At 56.9% G+C, this 18,852-nt stretch overlaps 4 protein-coding genes across 4 annotated transcripts; 1 reads left to right on the forward strand and 3 right to left on the reverse strand.

The window, feature by feature from the left end:
* Nucleotides 1-483: 483 nt before the first annotated feature.
* On the reverse strand, nt 484-2,930 carry LOC129520609 (uncharacterized). The gene is made up of 3 exons (XM_055341711.1): nt 2,865-2,930; nt 2,349-2,515; nt 484-1,085 (listed from the first exon to the last, which is right to left on the reverse strand). The coding sequence occupies exons 1-3, from the start codon at nt 2,928-2,930 to the stop codon at nt 548-550; spliced, it is 771 nt and encodes a 256-aa protein (XP_055197686.1). The 3' UTR covers nt 484-547.
* A 553-nt stretch (nt 2,931-3,483) lies between these two features.
* Nucleotides 3,484-10,010, reverse strand: OSGEP (O-sialoglycoprotein endopeptidase). The gene is made up of 11 exons (XM_055341846.1): nt 9,836-10,010; nt 8,097-8,216; nt 7,743-7,918; nt 6,043-6,138; nt 5,858-5,907; nt 5,662-5,740; nt 5,081-5,146; nt 4,902-4,992; nt 4,613-4,688; nt 4,416-4,514; nt 3,484-4,279 (listed from the first exon to the last, which is right to left on the reverse strand). The coding sequence occupies exons 1-11, from the start codon at nt 9,948-9,950 to the stop codon at nt 4,240-4,242; spliced, it is 1,008 nt and encodes a 335-aa protein (XP_055197821.1). The 5' UTR covers nt 9,951-10,010; the 3' UTR covers nt 3,484-4,239.
* A 274-nt stretch (nt 10,011-10,284) lies between these two features.
* Nucleotides 10,285-12,933, forward strand: APEX1 (apurinic/apyrimidinic endodeoxyribonuclease 1). The gene is made up of 5 exons (XM_055341847.1): nt 10,285-10,380; nt 10,604-10,726; nt 10,916-11,103; nt 11,819-12,011; nt 12,151-12,933. Exons 2-5 carry the CDS (start codon nt 10,672-10,674, stop codon nt 12,666-12,668), a joined length of 954 nt encoding a protein of 317 aa, XP_055197822.1. The 5' UTR covers nt 10,285-10,380; nt 10,604-10,671; the 3' UTR covers nt 12,669-12,933.
* A 55-nt stretch (nt 12,934-12,988) lies between these two features.
* On the reverse strand, nt 12,989-16,767 carry PIP4P1 (phosphatidylinositol-4,5-bisphosphate 4-phosphatase 1). Its single transcript, XM_055341850.1, has 7 exons — nt 16,419-16,767; nt 15,972-16,162; nt 15,512-15,618; nt 14,976-15,081; nt 14,719-14,771; nt 14,518-14,608; nt 12,989-13,833 (listed from the first exon to the last, which is right to left on the reverse strand). The coding sequence occupies exons 1-7, from the start codon at nt 16,579-16,581 to the stop codon at nt 13,690-13,692; spliced, it is 855 nt and encodes a 284-aa protein (XP_055197825.1). The 5' UTR covers nt 16,582-16,767; the 3' UTR covers nt 12,989-13,689.
* Between the last annotated feature and the right edge of the window lie 2,085 nt (nt 16,768-18,852).

An 18,852-nucleotide genomic window follows, 5' to 3' on the forward strand; every position in this document is an offset into this window, starting at 1 on the left:
AGTGAATCTTCAACCTATTTATGGGTCTATCCTTCGTCACTGAAAAAAAGTGTTAATCAGCACTTTCTACTTAGTAAGTCACCAGAAAGCTCCTCTTTTCCCAAGTGCACATAATCCCAATTCTTTTAGGGGATCCCTGGGTGGCTCAGAGGTTTGGCGCCTGCCTTTGGCCCAGGGCACGATCCTGGAGTTTGGGGATCGAGTCCCGAATCGTGCTCCCTGCATGGAGCCTGCTTCTCCCTCCTCCTGTGTCTCTGCCTCTCTCTCTCTCTGTCTATCATAAATAAATACATTAATCTTTTTAAAAAATCCCAATTCTTTTTATCTTTTGACCCAAGTCTTACTTTATAGCCTTTGGTTGTCTCTTTGGGTTACCCCTGCATCGATTTATTTATTCATTCGGCAAATGCCGAGTGTCCACCCTATTCTAAGCGGGAGAATTTAGGGAGGTTATACGGCAATGAATAGAACATGATGAAAATCCCTTGGCCTCATGGAGTTTGTATTCTAAAGGAAGGAGTCAAACCATGAGCACAGAACTACAGGATTACACAGTGGTAAGTGCTACGAAGAGAAATAAAACCGGGAAGGGGGCTAGAAAGTGCTGGAAGAGTGCAATTCTAAGTAGGGTTGTCAGGAAAGCCTCCCTGAAAAAAGAAAACACGTTGAACAAAGACTTAAAGATTATGAGGCTGACGAGCAAGCTCCAGCTGACGGACGAGCTTCGCAGGCAGGAGCACCCAGTGTGAGGACCTGGAGGTGTCAGTGCACAGTCAGCGATTCGGGAGAAACAGGCCACTGCTGCTGGAGCAGAGCCAACAAGCAGGCAGTGAGATCGAAGCAGTAAGTGGGGCGGGCGGGGAGGGTCACGGAGGGTCTCCAGGCCTCCTGCTCTCGCTTTCACTCGGAACAGGAAGACACGGAGGGTCTTGAGCAACAGGGTGACAGCGTCCAGCTTCTCCGGGAACGTGGTTCCCTCGGCTGCTGTGCTGGGAGCTGCCTCTGAGTGGAGGCTCGTAGGAGGGGACACAGCAACTCCTGCCGTAACCCCGGGGAGGCTCCTGGCTACGTCCAGGGGGGCAGCACTGCAAGAAAGAAGAAATGGGATCTGGGATATACGTGAAGACAAGGTCCGTGCGACTTGATGACCCGGCGGAGAGGAGAAGAGGTGTCTGAGACACCAGGGCGCTTTTGATGCGAGCAACTGGGACGGGGTTGTCATTCACTGACATAGGGAGGTCTACCGCTGGAGGAAGGGGAGAAACAAGGTTGTTTTGTGTGTGTTAAGTTTGAGAGGTCTGTTAGGCACCCAGGTTGAGATGCCCATCGACAGCTAGATGTTCAGAGCAGAAGTCTAGGTTAGAGCTAAAAAATTGGGAGTCACCCACCTTGAAATGGTTTGTTTGTATATATGTATGTATTTATTATTTATTATTTAGAAACGGTTTTAATGTATGAAAGTGGATAAAATCACTGAAGGTATGTGTGTAAATAGAGGAGTGGTCCAAGGACCAAACCCTAGTTTGGGGAAATGAGGAGAAAACAGCAAACCAGACGAAGAAAGAGCGGTCGGTAAAGTAAGAGGCGAAACAGAGAGCATGGTCTAGAGCCAGGTAAAGAAAATGTCTCAGGAGGGAGCGTGAGACGCCGTGGACCAGCTGTGTGGGGTGCGCGGGGAGCGCCGTAGGGCGGCTGTGTCAAGCCCCTGGGGACGGTGCGGAGAGCGGCCTTAGCAGGGAGCCGGGGCAGAGAATCGGAAAGGACAGTTTGAAAATGTCTAAAATGTCTTGTTATAAAGTGGAGCAGAAAAACAGGAAGCCACTGAAAGGGGAAATGGAGCCACGAGGAGCCCACGTCTGTAAAATGAGGACGATGATGGTGTATCCATGTGCTGAGAGGAAGATCTAGGAAAGAAAGGGAAATGGTGGCTCTGCAGAAAAGGAGAGAAAACTGTTGAAAGGTGTCCTGAAGGGCTGGAGGGATGGGATTGACCATAGTTGTTGGATGGGAGCATGGACAGGTTTTTGTTTTTTTTTTTTAAGATTTTATTTATTTATTCATGAGAAACAGAGAGAGAGACAGGCAGAGGCCCAGGCAGAGGGAGAGGCAGGCTCCCTGCAGGGCAGGGGGCCCAACGCGGGACTCGATCCTGGGACCCTGGAATCAGGACCTGAGCGGAAGGCTGACGCCTGGCTGCTTAGCCACCCAGGCGCCCAGGATGGGGTATTGATAGCGGTCTCTCAACCTTGACACCACTGCCGTCTGGGCCTAGGGAATTCTGTGCGGGGAGCTATTCTCTACCCTGCAGGGCCCTTTGGGGCCTCCCCAGCCCCTCCCAGCAGCCCCACCTGCCTCCCAGATGTGACAACAGCCGTTCTCTGCGGAGCCAGATGGAGCCCAGCTGACCGGGTAGCCGGAGGTAGTACCAGGATGCTGCTAACGGGCAGCCGAGGGCAGCGAGTACTGGAAGGTGGTTAGATGTCACGGGGAGGGCCCGTCGGTGCTCTGGCTGCTTCTATCTTCTCACCAAAATAGGAGATGAAGGAAGCGTGAGGATCGGGGCAGATACAGATTTGAGGGGCCAGAAGGTATAAAACAAGTATTGAGAAGAGGGAGAGTGAGAGGGCTAGGGACCAGCTGAGGATGATGGATTTAAGCACGAGGCGGGGCCTGGCATGTAGCCCCTCCAGCTGCGCGGCCCCAGGAATTGAGCCTGGGGAGACTCAGAGCAGCACCAGAGCAGGGGGCAGCGGAGGCAAGGTGCCCACCGTGAAGGCTCAGGACTGGGATTCAGCTGGAGGCAAATGAAGACACACAGGCGATGAGGCCAGCGGAGGGGAGGCCCACAGACTGGAGGGCCCAACCAAGAGACGAGCTGCTGGATCCAGCGCAGTAAGGGGAGAGCTGGAAAGACAGCGGATGTCGGACATGGGGATACGGAGGAGCCACAGTCTAGACCAGGACCCAGGGAACGAGTGCCGCCATCGGGGTGCAGGCCGAGGTCCCGGGAGGGGCACGAGCCGAGACCAGAGTGAGCCGAGACCAGAGCGCAGAGGACAGGGACCCCCGCGGGTCCTAGGATGGAGACCTGACAGGTGGGGGTGGTGGCCCTTGACCTCAGAGACCCTTAGGACCCGGGTCCCTAAGCTGTGTGGTCGGGAGGCGTGGGCCCAGACTGAACTCAGCTCGGGGGGAGCGAGGACGGCCACCCCCCAGGGTCAGCGGTACGGCGGGGGTGGGGGCAGGGGCGAGACAGCAGCCCCAGCAGAGGCCGTGGGAGCAATGCAGTCCTGGGGCCCAGGCTCGGGGCGGGGCGGGGGCTCAGGTGGTTGAGCGGCTGTGTGCCTTCACTCCGTCCCCACGTCGTGATCCCGGGGGTCTCCCAGCCCGGCGGGGAGCCTGCCTCTCCCTCTGCCATTTGCCCTGTTGTTCTCTACCTGTCAAATAAATAAAATCTTAAATAAATTTGAAAAAGACAAGACATGGAGAAAAGAGATGACTTTACTGATTGCCAGCTCATAGCTCCAGGTTGCACAGGATTCCAGGAGGAAGAAGGGGTGGAGAGAAGGGTCACTGGAGCGCAGCACTAGGAGGGGACGCGGTCACTGGGGACTTGTGATGGACAGGAGAGGTAAAGGGCAGGAGGACCCGTGAGCCAGCAGCCAGGGGCTCGGGGGACCCCGCAGGCCTGCACGTGGGTGCTGGGAGCACAGTCCTGCTGGAGGCACAAGCCAGTAGCGTGCCAGCTGGCTCAGGCTGCCCCCGCGGGAGTTCTGGGCTCCTACAGCAGCACAGCGCCGTGAGCAACACAATCAGGCAGCCCAGAGCAGGGCACAACTGGCTGCCGGTTAGGGCACCACAGTTACGGCTCTCAGAGGACAGAGCCTCAGGCCGAGCTCCCGAGCCGCACCCCTGCTCTAGCCCTCCCCACTGAGCTCCCCAGCCACACCCCTGCTCTGGCCCTCCCCCCTGAGCTCCCCAGCCGCACCCCTGTGCACGCAGCCGCGGCCCTGCTCTGGCCCTCCTTCCTCCCTGTCCACACGGCCCAACAAGAGTTTAGCCGGTGCCGACTCCAGATCACTCCTCGTTCACACGAGCCAGTTACTAACATACAAAACCAGAACTATTTTATTGCGGAGTCAACTTGAGGTTCAGATGATGTGGGCCAGGAGCACCCAGGCCGGGATGGAGAGCAGGCCCGGCTCCCGCAGGCTCCCAGAGGCTGCTATCTGCTCCCTGTTAGTCCCTCCAGGTCACTTCCACTTCATCTGTCCGGTACCTGTGAAGCAGCACAGAAGACTCGCTGGGAGCCCTGAGAGCCCCCCATTCCCCTGCCCCCATGATTCTGGGCCCTCCGCCAGCTGATTTCTGCCTCCCTCCCACATAACCCACTGCCCCCCCAGGAGGGTATCCACCTCTGCGTGATCCCAGAGTCACTGAGGGGGGTCCTGTGCCCTGCCCGAAACATCTCCCAGCCGGCCTGGGCTATCATGGCCCCGTTGTCAATGCAAAATCTGGGAAGGAAACGAGACATGGAATTTGGGAACTAAGGGTAGAAAATCACAGTATTGGAGAAAAAAAAAAGAAACCAACACAGGGGAAGGGCCTTCACCTCTCGTCTGTGGCAAAAAGCCGGGCCCCACGTTCCTGGCACATGGTCTCCATCATCTCCTGTAGCCTCAAATTACCTATGAGGAGGGAGGGTTAGGGCTGGCTCGGCTTCAGCCCTTTCTGCGAGGTCCGGCTGTAGCTCAGGCGTGTGACTCACAAAAATGAAGCAGGCGTTCAGGGGGCAAGGGCTGGGAAGCAGAAACTTGTCATTTCCCCAGACCCTTAGATTTAGGGAGGAGAATGCTAATGCCCAGGAGTAGGAAAGAGGAGCGTGGTTGGACGATACATACAGCCCACACCTCCCACGATGAGGGCCTCCTGGGAGCCGCAATGTGCCATAGCTCGCTCTGTGATCTCGACCAGCATGGCAAACACAGTCTCCTGCGGGGCACAGAGAAGGTGAGGACGGAGTCTCAGCATCATTCTGCTACATACAAGTCCCCCCACGCCCAACGCTCTGTCCCATTACCTGCAGAGAGAAACACAAATCCTCAGGCGTGCACTCGCCTGTGGCCAGCATGCGCTGGGCGGCATCCTACGAGCAAAGAAAACACAGGTGAGACAGGGAACTGCGGTCTGGGGATGACCAGACAGCAAGGCTCAGGGCACCTGGAGGGCCGCGGCTCACCCCAACCCAGCGTAGTGGCACGTCCACCCCACGCCCAGCCTCTCACCGGCACTGCGCTGAGCGACGGCCACAGGCATCGGGGCTCCAGTTACAGCCCGCCCTGGCCCCACTGCCCCCCCAGCCCCTCACTCAGCTTCGCTTTCCTCCGTGACGCTTGTCACCACCGGACCCTTTTTATGTTATTACTACCCTCCCCCACCAACTCCTCTGTCTCTGTCTCACACACGCGCACACGAGAATTAGGCTACTGCCCAGAACATTGCCAGGCACACAGAAGACATTTAATAAATACTCGCTAAATGGATTTACTCAGCATCCAGCGTAGACCAGAACCACACTCTAGGCAAGAGAGACGATGGTGAACCAAACGTACGCCTCGTTAAAGAGCAGGACAGCGCTGTCCTCCCCTGCCCCACACTCACCTCTATGAAAGACAGGATCCCCGAGAACGAGACATCCATCCCCTTTACGGTATAGGGCAGCTCAACCAGCTTCTTGCCTCTACGTGGGAGTGAGCGTTTGAGACGCTAAGCCTTCAAAGCCACCCAACCTCCTTAACGCTCCTAGGGGAATCCTGGAAGCCCTACAGCCAGCCTCCTCCCAACTTGCGGCCCTTACCGCTTTGCCATCTGCTCGATATTGTAGCCTGGACTTGGGTCATTGGAAATCTAGCAGAGGGAAAAAGAGGATGGAGTCAGATATCCAGGAAGCCTAAGAAGCTAACTTCCTCCATTCTCCCTCCACTTCCACGGCTCCCCAGAAACCCACCCGCACCTTCTGTTTCCCCAGCCCCAGTCACTCACCTTCAGCACTCGAGCAAAACGATCCAGACAATTCCCCACGGCGATGTCGATGGTTTCCCCAAAGATGCGGTAGCGACGTTCTGAGTATGCGATCACCTAAGGGTGAGGAGGGTGTCCGTGAAACCTCGCGTCTGTAAAGAGGAGTATTTGGCTTCGGGGAGGAGTATAGCAGAGAATCAACGGGCCTTGGCAGCTTCCCGTAAGAGACAGAACAAAAGCACTCACCCGCACCCTGCAGAGGGACTTTCTCACACTCTCCTCTCAAAAGCCTGGGAATCTGAGGATTCCCAGAGCAGATTCCTAACCTACAGAAGGCAGCCTCGGCCGGGGCAGAAGCAACTCTCGTCTCGAATACGTCTTCCTAGCTTGGAGGTTCCTAGTATGTCCTTGAAAGACCTCTGGATAGCATGGACTAGGAACGGGCTTTCGGGCCGGGGGCAGGGAACCAGTCCTTCTAGGTCATCCTACCCGGGCAGTGCCATCTGGAAACCAGATGAGTAGCAGAGTTCAAAAACTGGAAAACCCAAAAAAAAAAAAACAAAAAAAACTGGAAAACCCCATATAGGGTCACGCTCACGGGACGCCCAGCTCTGCGTGGTCATCAGCTTACGTTCATTCTGCACGTCTGACCGACTTTTACCGCATAGAATATTTACCGCCCACTGACCCGTATGCTTCCAACAGTGGGCGCTTCCTCGAGACCCTAATAAGTCCCTTTCCCTTTCTGGTGCTAAGGGTCTCCCTCCACTCTGGGGTAGACCGAACTCTGCCGTTAAAAGGCTGGCAACGGAAGGGGAAGGAAACAAACCCTGCCTCTCTGCGCCTGTCGTCTGCTCGTCTCCCCAACCATCTTCCCTCGTTTTCCCACCCACACAGGTCTTAAGAGGTCAGAGAATGAGCAAACCATCACCGCTCCTCTTCCTTACCTGCTACTTTCCACGAGCCAAGTCCCTAATTTTGTGAGTCACCCTTCAGGCCCCAGCCAGCTATATGCCTTCTATCTGTAAAAGTTCCCACATCATTTTCATGGGAAGCGGTGCTTCATCCTAAGTAACTATTTTGCAAAATGAAATTCTAAGCCTTTCATAAGCTGGGGACGAGGACTTTTTCTGACAGTAACCCCATCAGGTGTTCTGCAGGAAAGGAAGGCTGGCGTTCTCCAATCACCACCTCAAAAGGTTCTGTAAGATACCCCGAGCCACTCTGCCTTCCCCTATAAACCTACAACGCCCTCTGCTACTTGCAAAGCATTCTTGAAATTACCTATGTTTGCACACTCTTGGGAGAACTTGTTTATTTACCCCCAGGAACGCAGACAAAACATGCAATTATCATAAATAAACAAATCACGGTGCCCCTTAGTTGTTTTTTTTCCCCTTAGTTTTAACTGCTAAGACACAGAGAAAAGATAAGTTCCAAAATAATAAAAGTAAAAACCCTTTCATTACTTTATTTTTTTTCTTTTGTTAGTTTAAAGGCCTCACTCCTTCCTATTCTTTTTTGAAATTGGAAAGTTCTCTTTAGCGCCACACGTCTAAGAATCATCTAACACAGTGACCATCTCACCCAAATCTGCAAGGACGCCAACTTTTTTGTGGTTTTCCAGCACGTGAGGTTTTAGGTTCAGATGAGGGATGACATGGGAGCTGCTGGCACAGTGCCCTGGAAATGAGGGGGGCAGGAAGGAGTCCTCCAAGTACCTGCGTGTTTCCTCCGCTGACATATAGCACAGTCGGGCTGGTGGCTCCGGTGATGAGGCGACCCATCTCAATGTGGCCTATACAGTGGTTGACGCCCAGCAATGGCTTGTTCCACAGCTGGGCCACAGTACGGGCCACAACAGCCACGGAAACCAGCGGGGCACCCATGCCAGGGCCTAGGGGAACAAAAACGAGAGTCAGGTTCCTAAGGATGCTGGGAAAAATACAGCCGGGAAAGTGAGGGATGTGAGAGGTAGGGCAGGGGGTTGAGGGGGCAGCGGGGTGCAGCGTCAGGCTGGACCTAGCCAGGCCCCAGGTATATATTTCTGCTGTCAGCTGCTCTCCCAGCTGTACCTTTGGTGTAGGCAATGCAGTCGATCTCCTGGGATGTCAGTCCAGCCTCTGTGAGCGCCTCCTGTAGCAGGTCCAGGATAACCGCCCGGTGATGCCTAGCAGTATCCCCTGGAAGGAACCCTAGGGATAGACGCAGGCCACAGATTACGGGGTTTTCCTGTAGCAAAGGTAGGCGGAAGCCAAACGCAGGGGTTTCAGTAGCTGCGACACTGAATAAAAGAAATCGTCTCTAAAATGGAGTCAGGAGGCCAAAAGGGGAGGCTTTCATATCCAGCCGCTCCCTCTCAACTGCAGATCCCAATGGCAAGAGGAATACCTTGCATCCCCGACAGGAAGAAGCCTCTAACTCCACACCCCAGCAAGAGGAAAAGATTTTCCAGCCAATGAAAAGCAACTGCACTTGATACTCTCAGTTTATCTCAATGCACTTTTTAAGGTTTTTTTTTAAGTCTTATTTATTTAAATAATCTCTATTTAACTCAACACGGGGCTCCAACTCACGACCTCGAGATCAAAAGTCACACACTTCTGACCAAGCCAGGCAGCTGCCCCGTCAATGACCTTTTTATAATCACAGCCCCTCCCAACGACCCCGTCCTCCCTGTAAAAGATCAGTCCTTCTGCTTGTTCTCTGGACTTGCCTATGGTCTTGCCACAGCTTCCCGGATCCAAATTGCCATCCTCTACTACTCCTGAATAAACCCATTTTACCGGGAAAACAGAGGGCTGTGTGGCTTTTAGCGTCTACAAAGCGTGGGAAAAGTCCCTTCCACTCTCCTCAAGCATCCTGTCTTCCAGGTTCTCGGATGCACGCTCCCGAGCCCCTGGCGAGGCCGACCAGCTCTCAGGAAGGCCCTTCTTCAAACCCAACTCCTACGCCGCCTTCAGGACTCCGTTCCAGTGGTGCCTACCTACGTCCTGCCCTTTGGTGACCTTCTCTGCGGCCCTAGAGGCCCCACGCGACCACATCGTGGTCCTTCACGCAACATTAGATAGATTACAATCAGAGCATCATAAAACGCTGCCTACCCTAACTCCGTGCTCCGGGGGCCAAAACTACCTGGAAGAGCGAACGCAGAACAAAGTCCTGTTTCCTAGCGAGCCCCCCCACCGTAACAGGGCGCTTCAGAGAGGCTTTCCAGGTACATGCACTAAACTCGTCTTTTCCCATAAGTGCAGGAGTTTAAGGGAGAGCGAAGGACAACATGGAAACTTAGGAACAATGTTGGTTAAAATTTGTGCTATGTTCTGTGCTCCCGTCCGCTCTCGAGACCCAACAATGAGGCGTTGCCATCTGCATCTTAAGAGCAGGAATCACGAGTCCAAGTCACGTACTGATGACCGCGAATGCCCCTGCTCCTAACCCTCCCGGCCACCTGGGGGAAGCTGCCTGCCCAACGCCCTGGCCATCGAGCGCCCTGCCCATCGCCCTGCCCATCCCCCCACCTGCCCATCCTCCTGCCCATCACCCCACCTGCCCATCGCCCTGGCCATCGCCCGCCCTGCCCATCACCCCGCCTGCCCATCCTCCTGCCCATCGCCCTATCACCCTGCCTGCCCATCGCCGGCCCTGCCCATCACTCTGCCCGTCGCCCCGCCCCCGCCCGTTGCCCCACCCACCACTCCGCCCGTCGCCCCGCCCGTCGCCCCGCCCCCCGCCCCGCCCGGTGTGGCTCCCGCGGCGACCGTGGAGCGGCGCCCACCTCCCCGCCCGGCCCGGCCGCGGGGCCCGCGCGCACCTGTGCCCGGGGGCGTGACGTAGGTCCGCCGCGGGTTCGCCAGCACCGCGCCATCGCGCACCACCCCCACGCCGACCTTGTTGGCGCTGCCCTCCAGGCCCAGCACCGCCGGCATGGCCGCGCCTGCGCGGAGCCCCCGGGCGCACGCGGCCGGAAGCCGAGGCCCCCTAGGGACCCGCCCTCCCAGCTGCCGGGCCCGGAGCGCGTCCGCTCCTCCCAGTGTGGCCCCGCCCCGCTTCCCGCCGGGGCCCGCCCCCTCCCCCCCCACCTCCTCCCTCCCCGCGGGCTTCTTCCGCTCCCTTCTGCTTCCCCGCGGCGGCGGGAGGCGCGCGTCCGGCACATCCGTGAACAGCCCCGGGTGGAAGGCGGGGGCCTCGGCGGGGGCGGGGCCTCGGCGTCACGTGTCCCCGACGACCCAATCACGCACAGTCCCCGCCCGAGGCGGGCCGGCCCGGCTCACGTGACCGCCCGGGTCGCCCACGTGGGGGCTGAGCGCGCCCCAGTCTTTGTGTCGGGCGAGGAGCACCGGGCCGCGGCCCTACCAGGTCAGCCGCGGGGTAGCCACGGGGGCGCCCGGGCCCTAGCTCCGGGCCTCGATCGGCCGGAAGGCAGCGCTCGCGCGGACGGCCCCGGAGGCCCGGGATGCTCGGGGGCTCGGGGCTCCGCGGCCTGCGGCGCGGGGGGCGGGGAAGGGCGCCGGGAGCGGGCCAGCGGGGGCCCGGCCTCGCCCTCGCGCTCACCCGGTGCACGACGCCGTTTCGCCTGCAGGTCACGCGGTGCAGACCCTGCTCCGGTGGGCGGCGCGGGACGCGCTCAGGAGGCCGTGGGGCTCAGTGATGCCGAAGCGGGGGAAGAAGGCCGCGGCGGAGGACGGCGAGCAGCCCGGGCCGGGTAAGAGCCCCGGGGCCCCGGCCGTGCAGGCGGCTGGCCGTCGGGCCCCTCGGCGGACGGAGGTTGGCGCAGCGGGTGCAGAGGCCGCAGCCCCGCAGCGTCTCGGCGGGGCCCGGCGGGGTCGGGGCTTCCAGCCCCTCGGCGGGGCCCCGCGCAGCGCCCGTTTCTCGTCTGTTCTTTATCTTTAAGAGCCGGAAGCCAAGAAGAGCAAGAGTGCAGCCAAGAAAAGCGAAAAAGAGGCAGCCGGGGAGGGGCCGGCCCTGTACGACGACCCCCCGGATCAGAAGACGGCGCCCAGCGGCAAGTCGGCCACCCTCAAGATCTGCTCTTGGAACGTAGACGGGCTTCGAGCCTGGATCAAGAAGAAGGGTCTCGACGTGAGTTGGACTCGCGGAGGAGGACGTCCGCGCTCTGCGCCATTGGGGCTCGCGGCCGCGACCCCTTTCGGCCCCAGCGGCGGGTCTCGCCTGCTGCCTGCAGTTTGCTTGTTGTGGGAGCGTTGAAAGGCGCGGCGTCGCCGAGTTGGGACTGTCCCAGGGGCCGGGTGTCATGGCTCCGCCTCCTGGCAGGTTGCAAGACCTGCTCCCTGGGCTGGCTGCGTTCCATCTCCAGCGTTTTCTCCAGTTAACTACTGCGTAGTGGTGCCGGGCTGCGTCGGCTGGGCGTCAGGGGTTGGAGCTCCACCTCTAGTTCACTTAATATTTTAAAAGTACTGCTTACACAGCTTAGGTGGTCATCTACTATGAAACAGGCTCCTCGGTGTTGCCTGTAACCGCGTCCTTTATCTCTCTCCGTTAGTTGCCAGTTACCGAATTTGACTGCTTAAATATCATGCTTACTAGACTTTAAAAAAAAACACTTGAGAGAGTGCGTACAAGCAGGGGTGGGGGGCGTAGAAGGGGACGGACAACGTGGGGCCCCTCCCGGGACCGTGGCACCTGAGCTGAGCTGATGGCAGATGCTGAGCACCCAGGTGCCGGGCTTGCTAGTCTTCCCGTTTAAGCGTAGGGACTCGGTGGCTCTAGGACTTGGCACTGGGTCCTCGGTAAACGTCTCAACTGACAGTTTTACTACTATTCGTCTGGCTTACAGTGGGTAAAGGAAGAGGCACCAGATATCCTCTGCCTCCAGGAGACCAAATGTTCGGAGAACAAACTACCCGCTGAACTTCAGGAGCTACCTGGACTGCCCCACCAGTACTGGTCCGCTCCGTCAGACAAGGAGGGGTACAGCGGTGTGGGCCTGCTGTCCCGCCAGTGCCCGCTCAAAGTCTCCTATGGCATCGGTGAGACCCCACGGATGCCTAGTCCCTGAGCTCTTCCAGACCAACCGCCAGTACCCCACTCTGGCCCCTGATCGGGATGGGATCCCTTGGCTTTTCCTTTTCTAACTTCTCAATGCTGATTCTTTCCTCCCTCGTGCAGGTGAGGAGGAGCACGATCAGGAAGGCAGAGTGATTGTGGCCGAGTTCGACACGTTCATGCTGGTGACCGCCTATGTGCCTAACGCAGGCCGAGGTCTGGTGCGCTTGGAGTACCGGCAGCGCTGGGACGAAGCCTTCCGCAAGTTTCTGAAGGGCTTGGCTTCCCGCAAGCCCCTTGTGCTATGTGGGGACCTCAACGTGGCTCACGAAGAAATCGACCTGCGTAACCCCAAGGGAAACAAGAAGAATGCCGGCTTCACTCCCCAAGAACGCCAAGGCTTTGGGGAATTACTGCAGGCTGTGCCACTGGCTGACAGTTTCCGGCACCTCTACCCCAACACAGCCTACGCATATACCTTTTGGACCTACATGATGAATGCGCGATCCAAAAATGTCGGTTGGCGCCTTGACTACTTCTTGTTGTCTCACTCTCTCTTACCTGCCTTGTGTGACAGCAAGATCCGTTCCAAGGCCCTGGGCAGTGACCACTGTCCTATCACCTTATACCTAGCGCTGTGACATGCTCCCAAATGACTGGAAGCCTGGGAAATAAGCGCCCCCTCCCCAAGCTAGCTTTAAAACTTAACCTCCACAAACTTCTTTAAAAACTGCTCTCTAGAAATATCTGCACTGTATTTCCCTTCTAAAAACACAAATCCTTCAACTAGGCTCCTCGTGATGCTTTCTTTTAACCCCCCAATTTTTTGCCTTTTTTTACGTTAAGCAAAAGCTACCGATGACTTCCTTTAAACTGTCCACATGAAAATAAAGAGCCATAGTTTCAGCCTCGCGTTCTGTGCCTTCGTCTTTTCACATATAAAGATTAACAACTGGAGAAGGATAGTCACGACCTTCTTTATTTACAAGCACAGGATGACTCCCTAGCCTCCCCCAAGACAAAGCAACCCTACCCAGCCCAGTTCAACACCGCAACTAGGGAGTAAGGTTGGAAGGAGGAATTAAGGGAAATAACAGGACTAGGGGAATGTATCCCACATTAAATAATTATATACACATCAGTTCCTGTAGTTCTGTACAGAGCAGCGGCTGACCCCACCCCCCTAGGACACCGGAATGGGGGGAGAGGAGACTGAGGGTACTGAGGCCAGAGCCAGCCCCTGGTGAAGTGCAATAGCAGCAGCAAGGTCCTAATGGTGCACAAGAGGGAGGGAACCCCCAGGGCTACCCACCCCCACCCTGCCCTGGAATGTTTAAGGGACAGGAATGGCTCTCAGGGAGCATATTAGGAAGGACAAGGCTAGGACCCTCTTTTAAGACCCAGGTTTAGGGGCAATGTCCTGCCTGCTACACCCTAAACACAGCAGCCCTTGGAGGAAAGCAGATGGCCAGCAGTGGTCTTCTCCACCCCTCCAAACCTAGGTGAGGGCCTGGTTCCTTCCTACCTCTCCCCAGGGAAAAGGAAGGCAGCTGCTTGGCTCCCCTCATAGAGGCTGAGGGAGCCTTTGACCATGGTTCCCTTTGTAGTGTCACTGTCCCCACCAGGGAGGAGCCAGGCACAGTCTGTGGGTCATCGTGGAGCTCAGGAGAAGTTCTGGACAGGGTGGCTGACCTTCATACAGGCCCAGTAGAGGGCCCGGCCCAAACACAGCACAGCCAACAGGATGACGAACGCCCAGGACGCGTAGATGCCTCCATATCGCCGTGCGTGCTTCCACGTGCCAAACTGAAGAAGGAGGAGGGAGATGGAATTACTGTTGCTCTCTCACCACTTTCTAGAAACACTGGTTAAGAGGATGGAAACTTCAATCCCTGGTTCCCTATCCATGTGTATCCACCTTCGAGGGACCTCCTTAAAAACCCAGTTGTTGCTCCCTCCTCTACAAAGATAATGTAAGTCCCTGGGTGTCTGGGACTTAATGTAAGTCCCGGATACAATCCCAGACACCTATCAGTTCTTCTTAGCATCTGACAAGTGAGCAACTCTTAACCCACGTCTCTACTGCCCTATCTTCTGCACAAAGAAGACAGCTGGCTTTTACTCCTTTTTTAAAAAATATTTTATTTATTTATTCATGAGAGACACAGAGAGGCAGAGACATAGGCAGAGGGAGAAACAGGCTCCATGCAGGGAGCCTGACGTGGGACTCGATCCAGGAACTCCAGGATCACACACTGGGCCAAAGGCAGATGCTCAACTGCTGACCCACCCAGGCGTCCCTAGCTTTTACTCCTATAGTAATAGTCAAGTTTATCACTTACCTGCCAATTTCAGCTCACCTACACGTTAAAACAAGATAAAACCACCAAAACTCCGTTTCTTTCACTTTTTTTAGGGTAGCCGTTTCCCAAATCTTACGCTACAGGGAGGAGGCCGAAGAATGAAACGGGTTGGGTCAAGGTTACTCACAGCAAGGCCAGTGGCAGTGACGGCCAAGAGTAAGCCAAGCAAGAAACAGCAGATACATCTCTTTCGTGGATATCTGCGCCCAATAGATGACCTGTGGGGAGGCAAACAAATGGACGCTTGCCACAGCCCTGCAGGTTGTCCTGTACCTGTTCACATGTTACACAGCCGCTAGTTCAGCAATGTCACTCTCCAATCACTTACACTTTCCTGCAGTGAGGGCAACGGGCCAAGGTTCGGTCTGTGAACTCTGTCCACTATGGAGAACAAAAAAAAGGGGAAGCCAATTAATAGAAGCAGAGTCACGTCCAGTGAAGGCCCAGTGGCAGGGGAGGGCAGGAAATGGGAACAGATGAGAAAGAGCAGACCTCCTAAGAACTCATTATTATAACTCAGAAATACGTTCACCATTACTTCTATTTCTCTCTCTCCGTCCAAGGCTTCCCAAAACTCCTCCTCACCAGGAAAGTATTCTTGCAGTGTCCACAGATGACCCTGACACCCACAGGTTGTGGTTCTGGACTCAGAGGTCCTGGATGCACAGGCCCCAGGTTGATGATTCTTTTGCTGTAAAGAAAAAAATGACGTGTAAATAACGTTTAATCCTAAGGGTCTGAGTACTACCCCTCCTCGCACCCTCCACTCCCTCTACTCTGTACCCGTAACATACCCCGCCTCCCCCCAACCTTACCCCCAGGGAGTCTTGAGAAACAGCACTGCTTAAACTTCAGATCTCTAATTTCCCTTTTATCCCCCGATAATTCACCCAGTCCCCTAGACTCTCTATTTCCCTAAAGGACACCATTTCATCCCAGTGAGAGAAGACAAATGTGGCTACAACATCCTAAAGCCACACTAGTCTGCAGCTTTTCCTCCTCCTGGATAAACACCAGGCTCTCTTACCTTTGTGTTCTCTGCAAACAATCATCCTTTCTAAGGCTTTCTAATTTTTCCCCACTGATGCCCTTCCCTCCCCACCCCACCTTACGCCTCTTACCAGTAGGGCCGAGGGCAGGCAATCCGCTGGGAAGTCACTTTGCAGATAAGGAGACAATTACACGGGCACCGGACGTATTTTTTCCCTGGAGGTGCATTCTTAATTGGCTAGACAAAAAGGAGGACATCGGTAAGCAAACCTCGAATTCCAATCCCTTCCACTTCCTCCGAAAAAAAAACCTTCCGAGGAGAGATCAGAGAGATGAGGTTTCAGCTAGGACAGAATAACGGAGAAAAGCCGAGCGCGTGAGACCGGGCTGAGCATCCGGGATGGGTGTCAAGGTGCGGGATGCTGAACTGGTTGGCGGGAGGCGTCCGGGGGACGGCGAGGAGACTCCTGAAACTGAAACTCGGGTTTCGTGGCCAGCCCTCGGCTGAGGCCCGGCGGCCGGGCTCTAGACTCGAGGACCAGAAAGAGGATCTAGGAAACAGGGCCCGATTCACAGATGCGCATAACTCACAGTGGCTTCATTGCAGACGCCACATTTCACTACATGCTGATGCATCTTGCCTTCCACGTTGATGAGAGACTGGCAGACGCGGCAGGTGATCATCGGGGCACTCCCGCTGTCCGGGCTGGTCAGGGGCGAGTAGGGGGGCGGGTCCTCGCCGGGCAGCACGGCCGGGTGTCCCTCGGGGAACGGGGGAAACGCTGCACAGGAAAGGGGGAGTTGGGGGGCACCAGCTGCAGGCCCCCCCTCCGACGGGCGCCGCAAGCCCTCCCCCCCGGGGGCCGCGGCGCCACCGGGCGCAGGAGCCCCCGCCCCCGCCTGCACCTGGCGCTGGGGTCCCGCCCCGCCCCCGCACCTGGCGCAGGTGCCCCCGCGGCCCCGCCCCCTCCCGGCCCCGCCCCTCCCGCTCCCGCTCCCGGCGGCCCCCGGGGGCGCCCCGGGCCCACCCTGGCTTACCCTGGGGCGGGGCATGTTTACCGGCTCCGTACGGCGGCGCGGAGGGCGCTAGGCCGCCCCCGGGCCCGGCCCCACTCCCGCCCGGCCCCACGAGCCCGTTGCCGCCGGCGCCCCCGTCGACGGGCTCGGAGAGCAGCGGGGATCGCTCTCCGTCTGCCGCCATGGCCGCCGCCGCCTCCGGCCCAGGATCCGGGTCCGGCCGCCGCCGCCGCCGCCGCTACCGGGTCCCCAGGGCGCCTGCGCGCCCGCTCGCCCCGCGACCAGCGGCCTACCCCGCCCGAGGCCGCCCCGCAGGCACGTGACGAGCCGGCCCCACCCCGGCCGCGCCGTAATTCGCGGCGACGAATCCATGCTGCGTCCGGCCGAGGCGGCTCTGCTTCTCCATTGGGGCGCGTCGCGCTGACGTCAGCCGTCACATGACCTCCCGGAGGCCGCGGGGCCCGCAACGCCCGCACGTGACGAGAGGCGCTGCGAGCCATTGGCAGCGTGGCCATCGCGCTACCGCCAGCCCAGGGGGCGGGGCCGGGCCGCGGCGGGCGTGGGTCACGTGCTCAGGACGCCGCGCGTCCGCAGTTACGCTCCCGCACGGGGGCGCTCAGCCCGGCTCCTCATTGGGCCAGAGGCACGGCTGCGGGGCCCCGCCTCTGCGGCCGGGCTTGGCCTCCTATTGGCTGGCCTCCGGTCACGTCACGCGCGGGGTGCCGCTGTATTGGTCCGAACGCGAGGCCGGGGGGGTGGCTTCAGGAGCGGGCGGGGGGCAGGTGGCCCGGTCGGCTGCGCGCGGTTACGTGCGTGTGCGGGGGCGGGTGCAGGTACCGGGGCGCAGGTGCGCGGGCGCTGTCGCTGTTCTCCCGGGCTGCGGGAGCTCCTGGTGCCGCGTGGTGCCCGAAAGCCGACGGTCAGCGCCTGGCCCCTGTGTAACGGGACCCACTCGCGGGTGCGGCCGAGCCCCAGGCGCGGCCCCTGCTGCCCGAGGTCACAGCGACGGCCCGGGAACCCCGCCAGCAGCCCGGGCGGCCGCTCCGCTTCCCGCCCTGACCCCGCTGGGCCCCCGCCGCCCTGGCACCTCCGCACGCCCCTCCCGCCGGGGCCCAGGCTGCGCGGCCCTGGACGCCGCGCCTCGTCCCGGGAGGCTCCGGCTGGCGGCCGCCTTCTGCGGAACCCCCAGCTGCTGCTCCTCTTTTTTGGGTTTTTTGGGTGTGTCTTTTTTTGCCTTTTTTTTTTTTGCAAAAAATGGAAACTCCCGATTTTTTTTTTTCCCGCTTGGGGAGAGTAGTTACAGACACACTTTGTTTCCCTGCGCTTGGCTTTATTGCTCCTCGCAGGTATTGCGGTTTGGTTGGGGTTTTTTGTTTTCTGGGTTTTTTTTTTTTTTTTTTTTTTTGCAAATTGAAGGTTGTGGCAACCCCGTGTCAAGCAGATTACTCAGCGCCCTTTTCCCAACAGCATTTGTTCACTTAGGGTCTGAGTCACGTTTTGGTCATTCTTGCAATATTTCAAACTCTCCCATTAATTTTTTTCTCCCATTATTATTCTTGCACTGGTTGAGGTGACTTGTGAGCCGTCACTGCAACTTACCAGAAGCTCCGGTGATTGTTGAGCCCTTTTTTTTTTTTTTCACCAGGTGGGAAATTTTGTTCCGTGGTTGGATGCCTCATGCAAACCATCCCTTCCAAAAGCAACACTAATAAATCACGACGTTACGAAATTTTCAAAACTATGAGTAAGCCTCATTACGGAAATAACCTTGGGTCAGGATACCAAGGGCTCCTCCCTTCTCAGCTCCTCCTTAGGTGGAAACGGATCCTAGGAATTTAAAGTTATTTTTTTACACTCCTTCTTGAATGCATGTTTGAGTTGGTTTCACCTCCTTTGGATTATTTCTATCTCCAACTAAGCACGTTGTTCCAAAAATAAATCACATTTACATTTTCTTTAGTGCATTATGAGGACAAAGTACATGTCTTTGGGGTTTTTTTTTAATACTATTAATGGTTTAGCATTTTTCAGCAGTATTTAAGTAAGATGTGTACTTTTGCCCGGACATAATGCTATTGCACACTTGATAAGCTACAGTTGTGTAAATACATATTTTATATGCATTGGGAAACCAAAAAACTCATTTGTATCACTTTGTTGTGATATTCTTGTTTCAGTGGCCTGGAACTGACCCCGTGGTATTTCTGAGGGATACCTGTACTAATGTAGGTCTTTTCATAAAAGCAGAGGCCTAACTTGACCTTGCAAAAAAAACGAGGGGATACCTGCAATTTTCAAACCTCTCAAAGTGCCCTACTAAATGGTTACCAAGGCAGAGATAAATGTGTAGGATTCTCCCCCTTAGGGGGAACTTTTTTTTTTTCTTTAAACTTTGTTGGGTGTTTCTGAGGTACAGCCGGGTCATAAATCAAGGTGAATGACCCGTTGTTATGTA

Source organism: Nyctereutes procyonoides, unplaced genomic scaffold (assembly GCF_905146905.1).
Source record: "Nyctereutes procyonoides isolate TBG_1078 unplaced genomic scaffold, NYPRO_anot_genome, whole genome shotgun sequence".
Taxonomy (NCBI): domain Eukaryota; kingdom Metazoa; phylum Chordata; class Mammalia; order Carnivora; family Canidae; genus Nyctereutes; species Nyctereutes procyonoides.

Excerpts from the sequence above, each read along its gene's own strand:
- LOC129520609 (XM_055341711.1), bottom strand. The coding sequence starts at position 2,930 with ATGTCCGACATCCGCTGTCTTTCCAGCTCTCCCCTTACTGCGCTGGAT. Across the intron at positions 2,516-2,864 it reads ATCCAGCAGCTCGTCTCTTG|AAGCAGCCAGAGCACCGACG; the intron begins GTTGGGCCCTCC and ends GTGAGAAGATAG. Across the intron at positions 1,086-2,348 it reads TTGTCACATCTGGGAGGCAG|TGCTGCCCCCCTGGACGTAG; the intron begins GTGGGGCTGCTG and ends TCTTTCTTGCAG.
- OSGEP (XM_055341846.1), bottom strand. The coding sequence starts at position 9,950 with ATGCCGGCGGTGCTGGGCCTGGAGGGCAGCGCCAACAAGGTCGGCGTG. Across the intron at positions 8,217-9,835 it reads CGTCACGCCCCCGGGCACAG|GGTTCCTTCCAGGGGATACT; the intron begins GTGCGCGCGGGC and ends GTCTATCCCTAG. Across the intron at positions 4,280-4,415 it reads GACTCTGGGATCACGCAGAG|GTACCGGACAGATGAAGTGG; the intron begins GTGGATACCCTC and ends GCTGCTTCACAG.
- APEX1 (XM_055341847.1), top strand. The coding sequence starts at position 10,672 with ATGCCGAAGCGGGGGAAGAAGGCCGCGGCGGAGGACGGCGAGCAGCCC. Across the intron at positions 10,727-10,915 it reads CGGCGAGCAGCCCGGGCCGG|AGCCGGAAGCCAAGAAGAGC; the intron begins GTAAGAGCCCCG and ends TTTATCTTTAAG. Across the intron at positions 12,012-12,150 it reads CAAAGTCTCCTATGGCATCG|GTGAGGAGGAGCACGATCAG; the intron begins GTGAGACCCCAC and ends TCCCTCGTGCAG.
- PIP4P1 (XM_055341850.1), bottom strand. The coding sequence starts at position 16,581 with ATGGCGGCAGACGGAGAGCGATCCCCGCTGCTCTCCGAGCCCGTCGAC. Across the intron at positions 15,082-15,511 it reads GCCTGCCCTCGGCCCTACTG|CAAAAGAATCATCAACCTGG; the intron begins GTAAGAGGCGTA and ends TTTTCTTTACAG. Across the intron at positions 13,834-14,517 it reads TCACTGCCACTGGCCTTGCT|TTTGGCACGTGGAAGCACGC; the intron begins GTGAGTAACCTT and ends CTCCTTCTTCAG.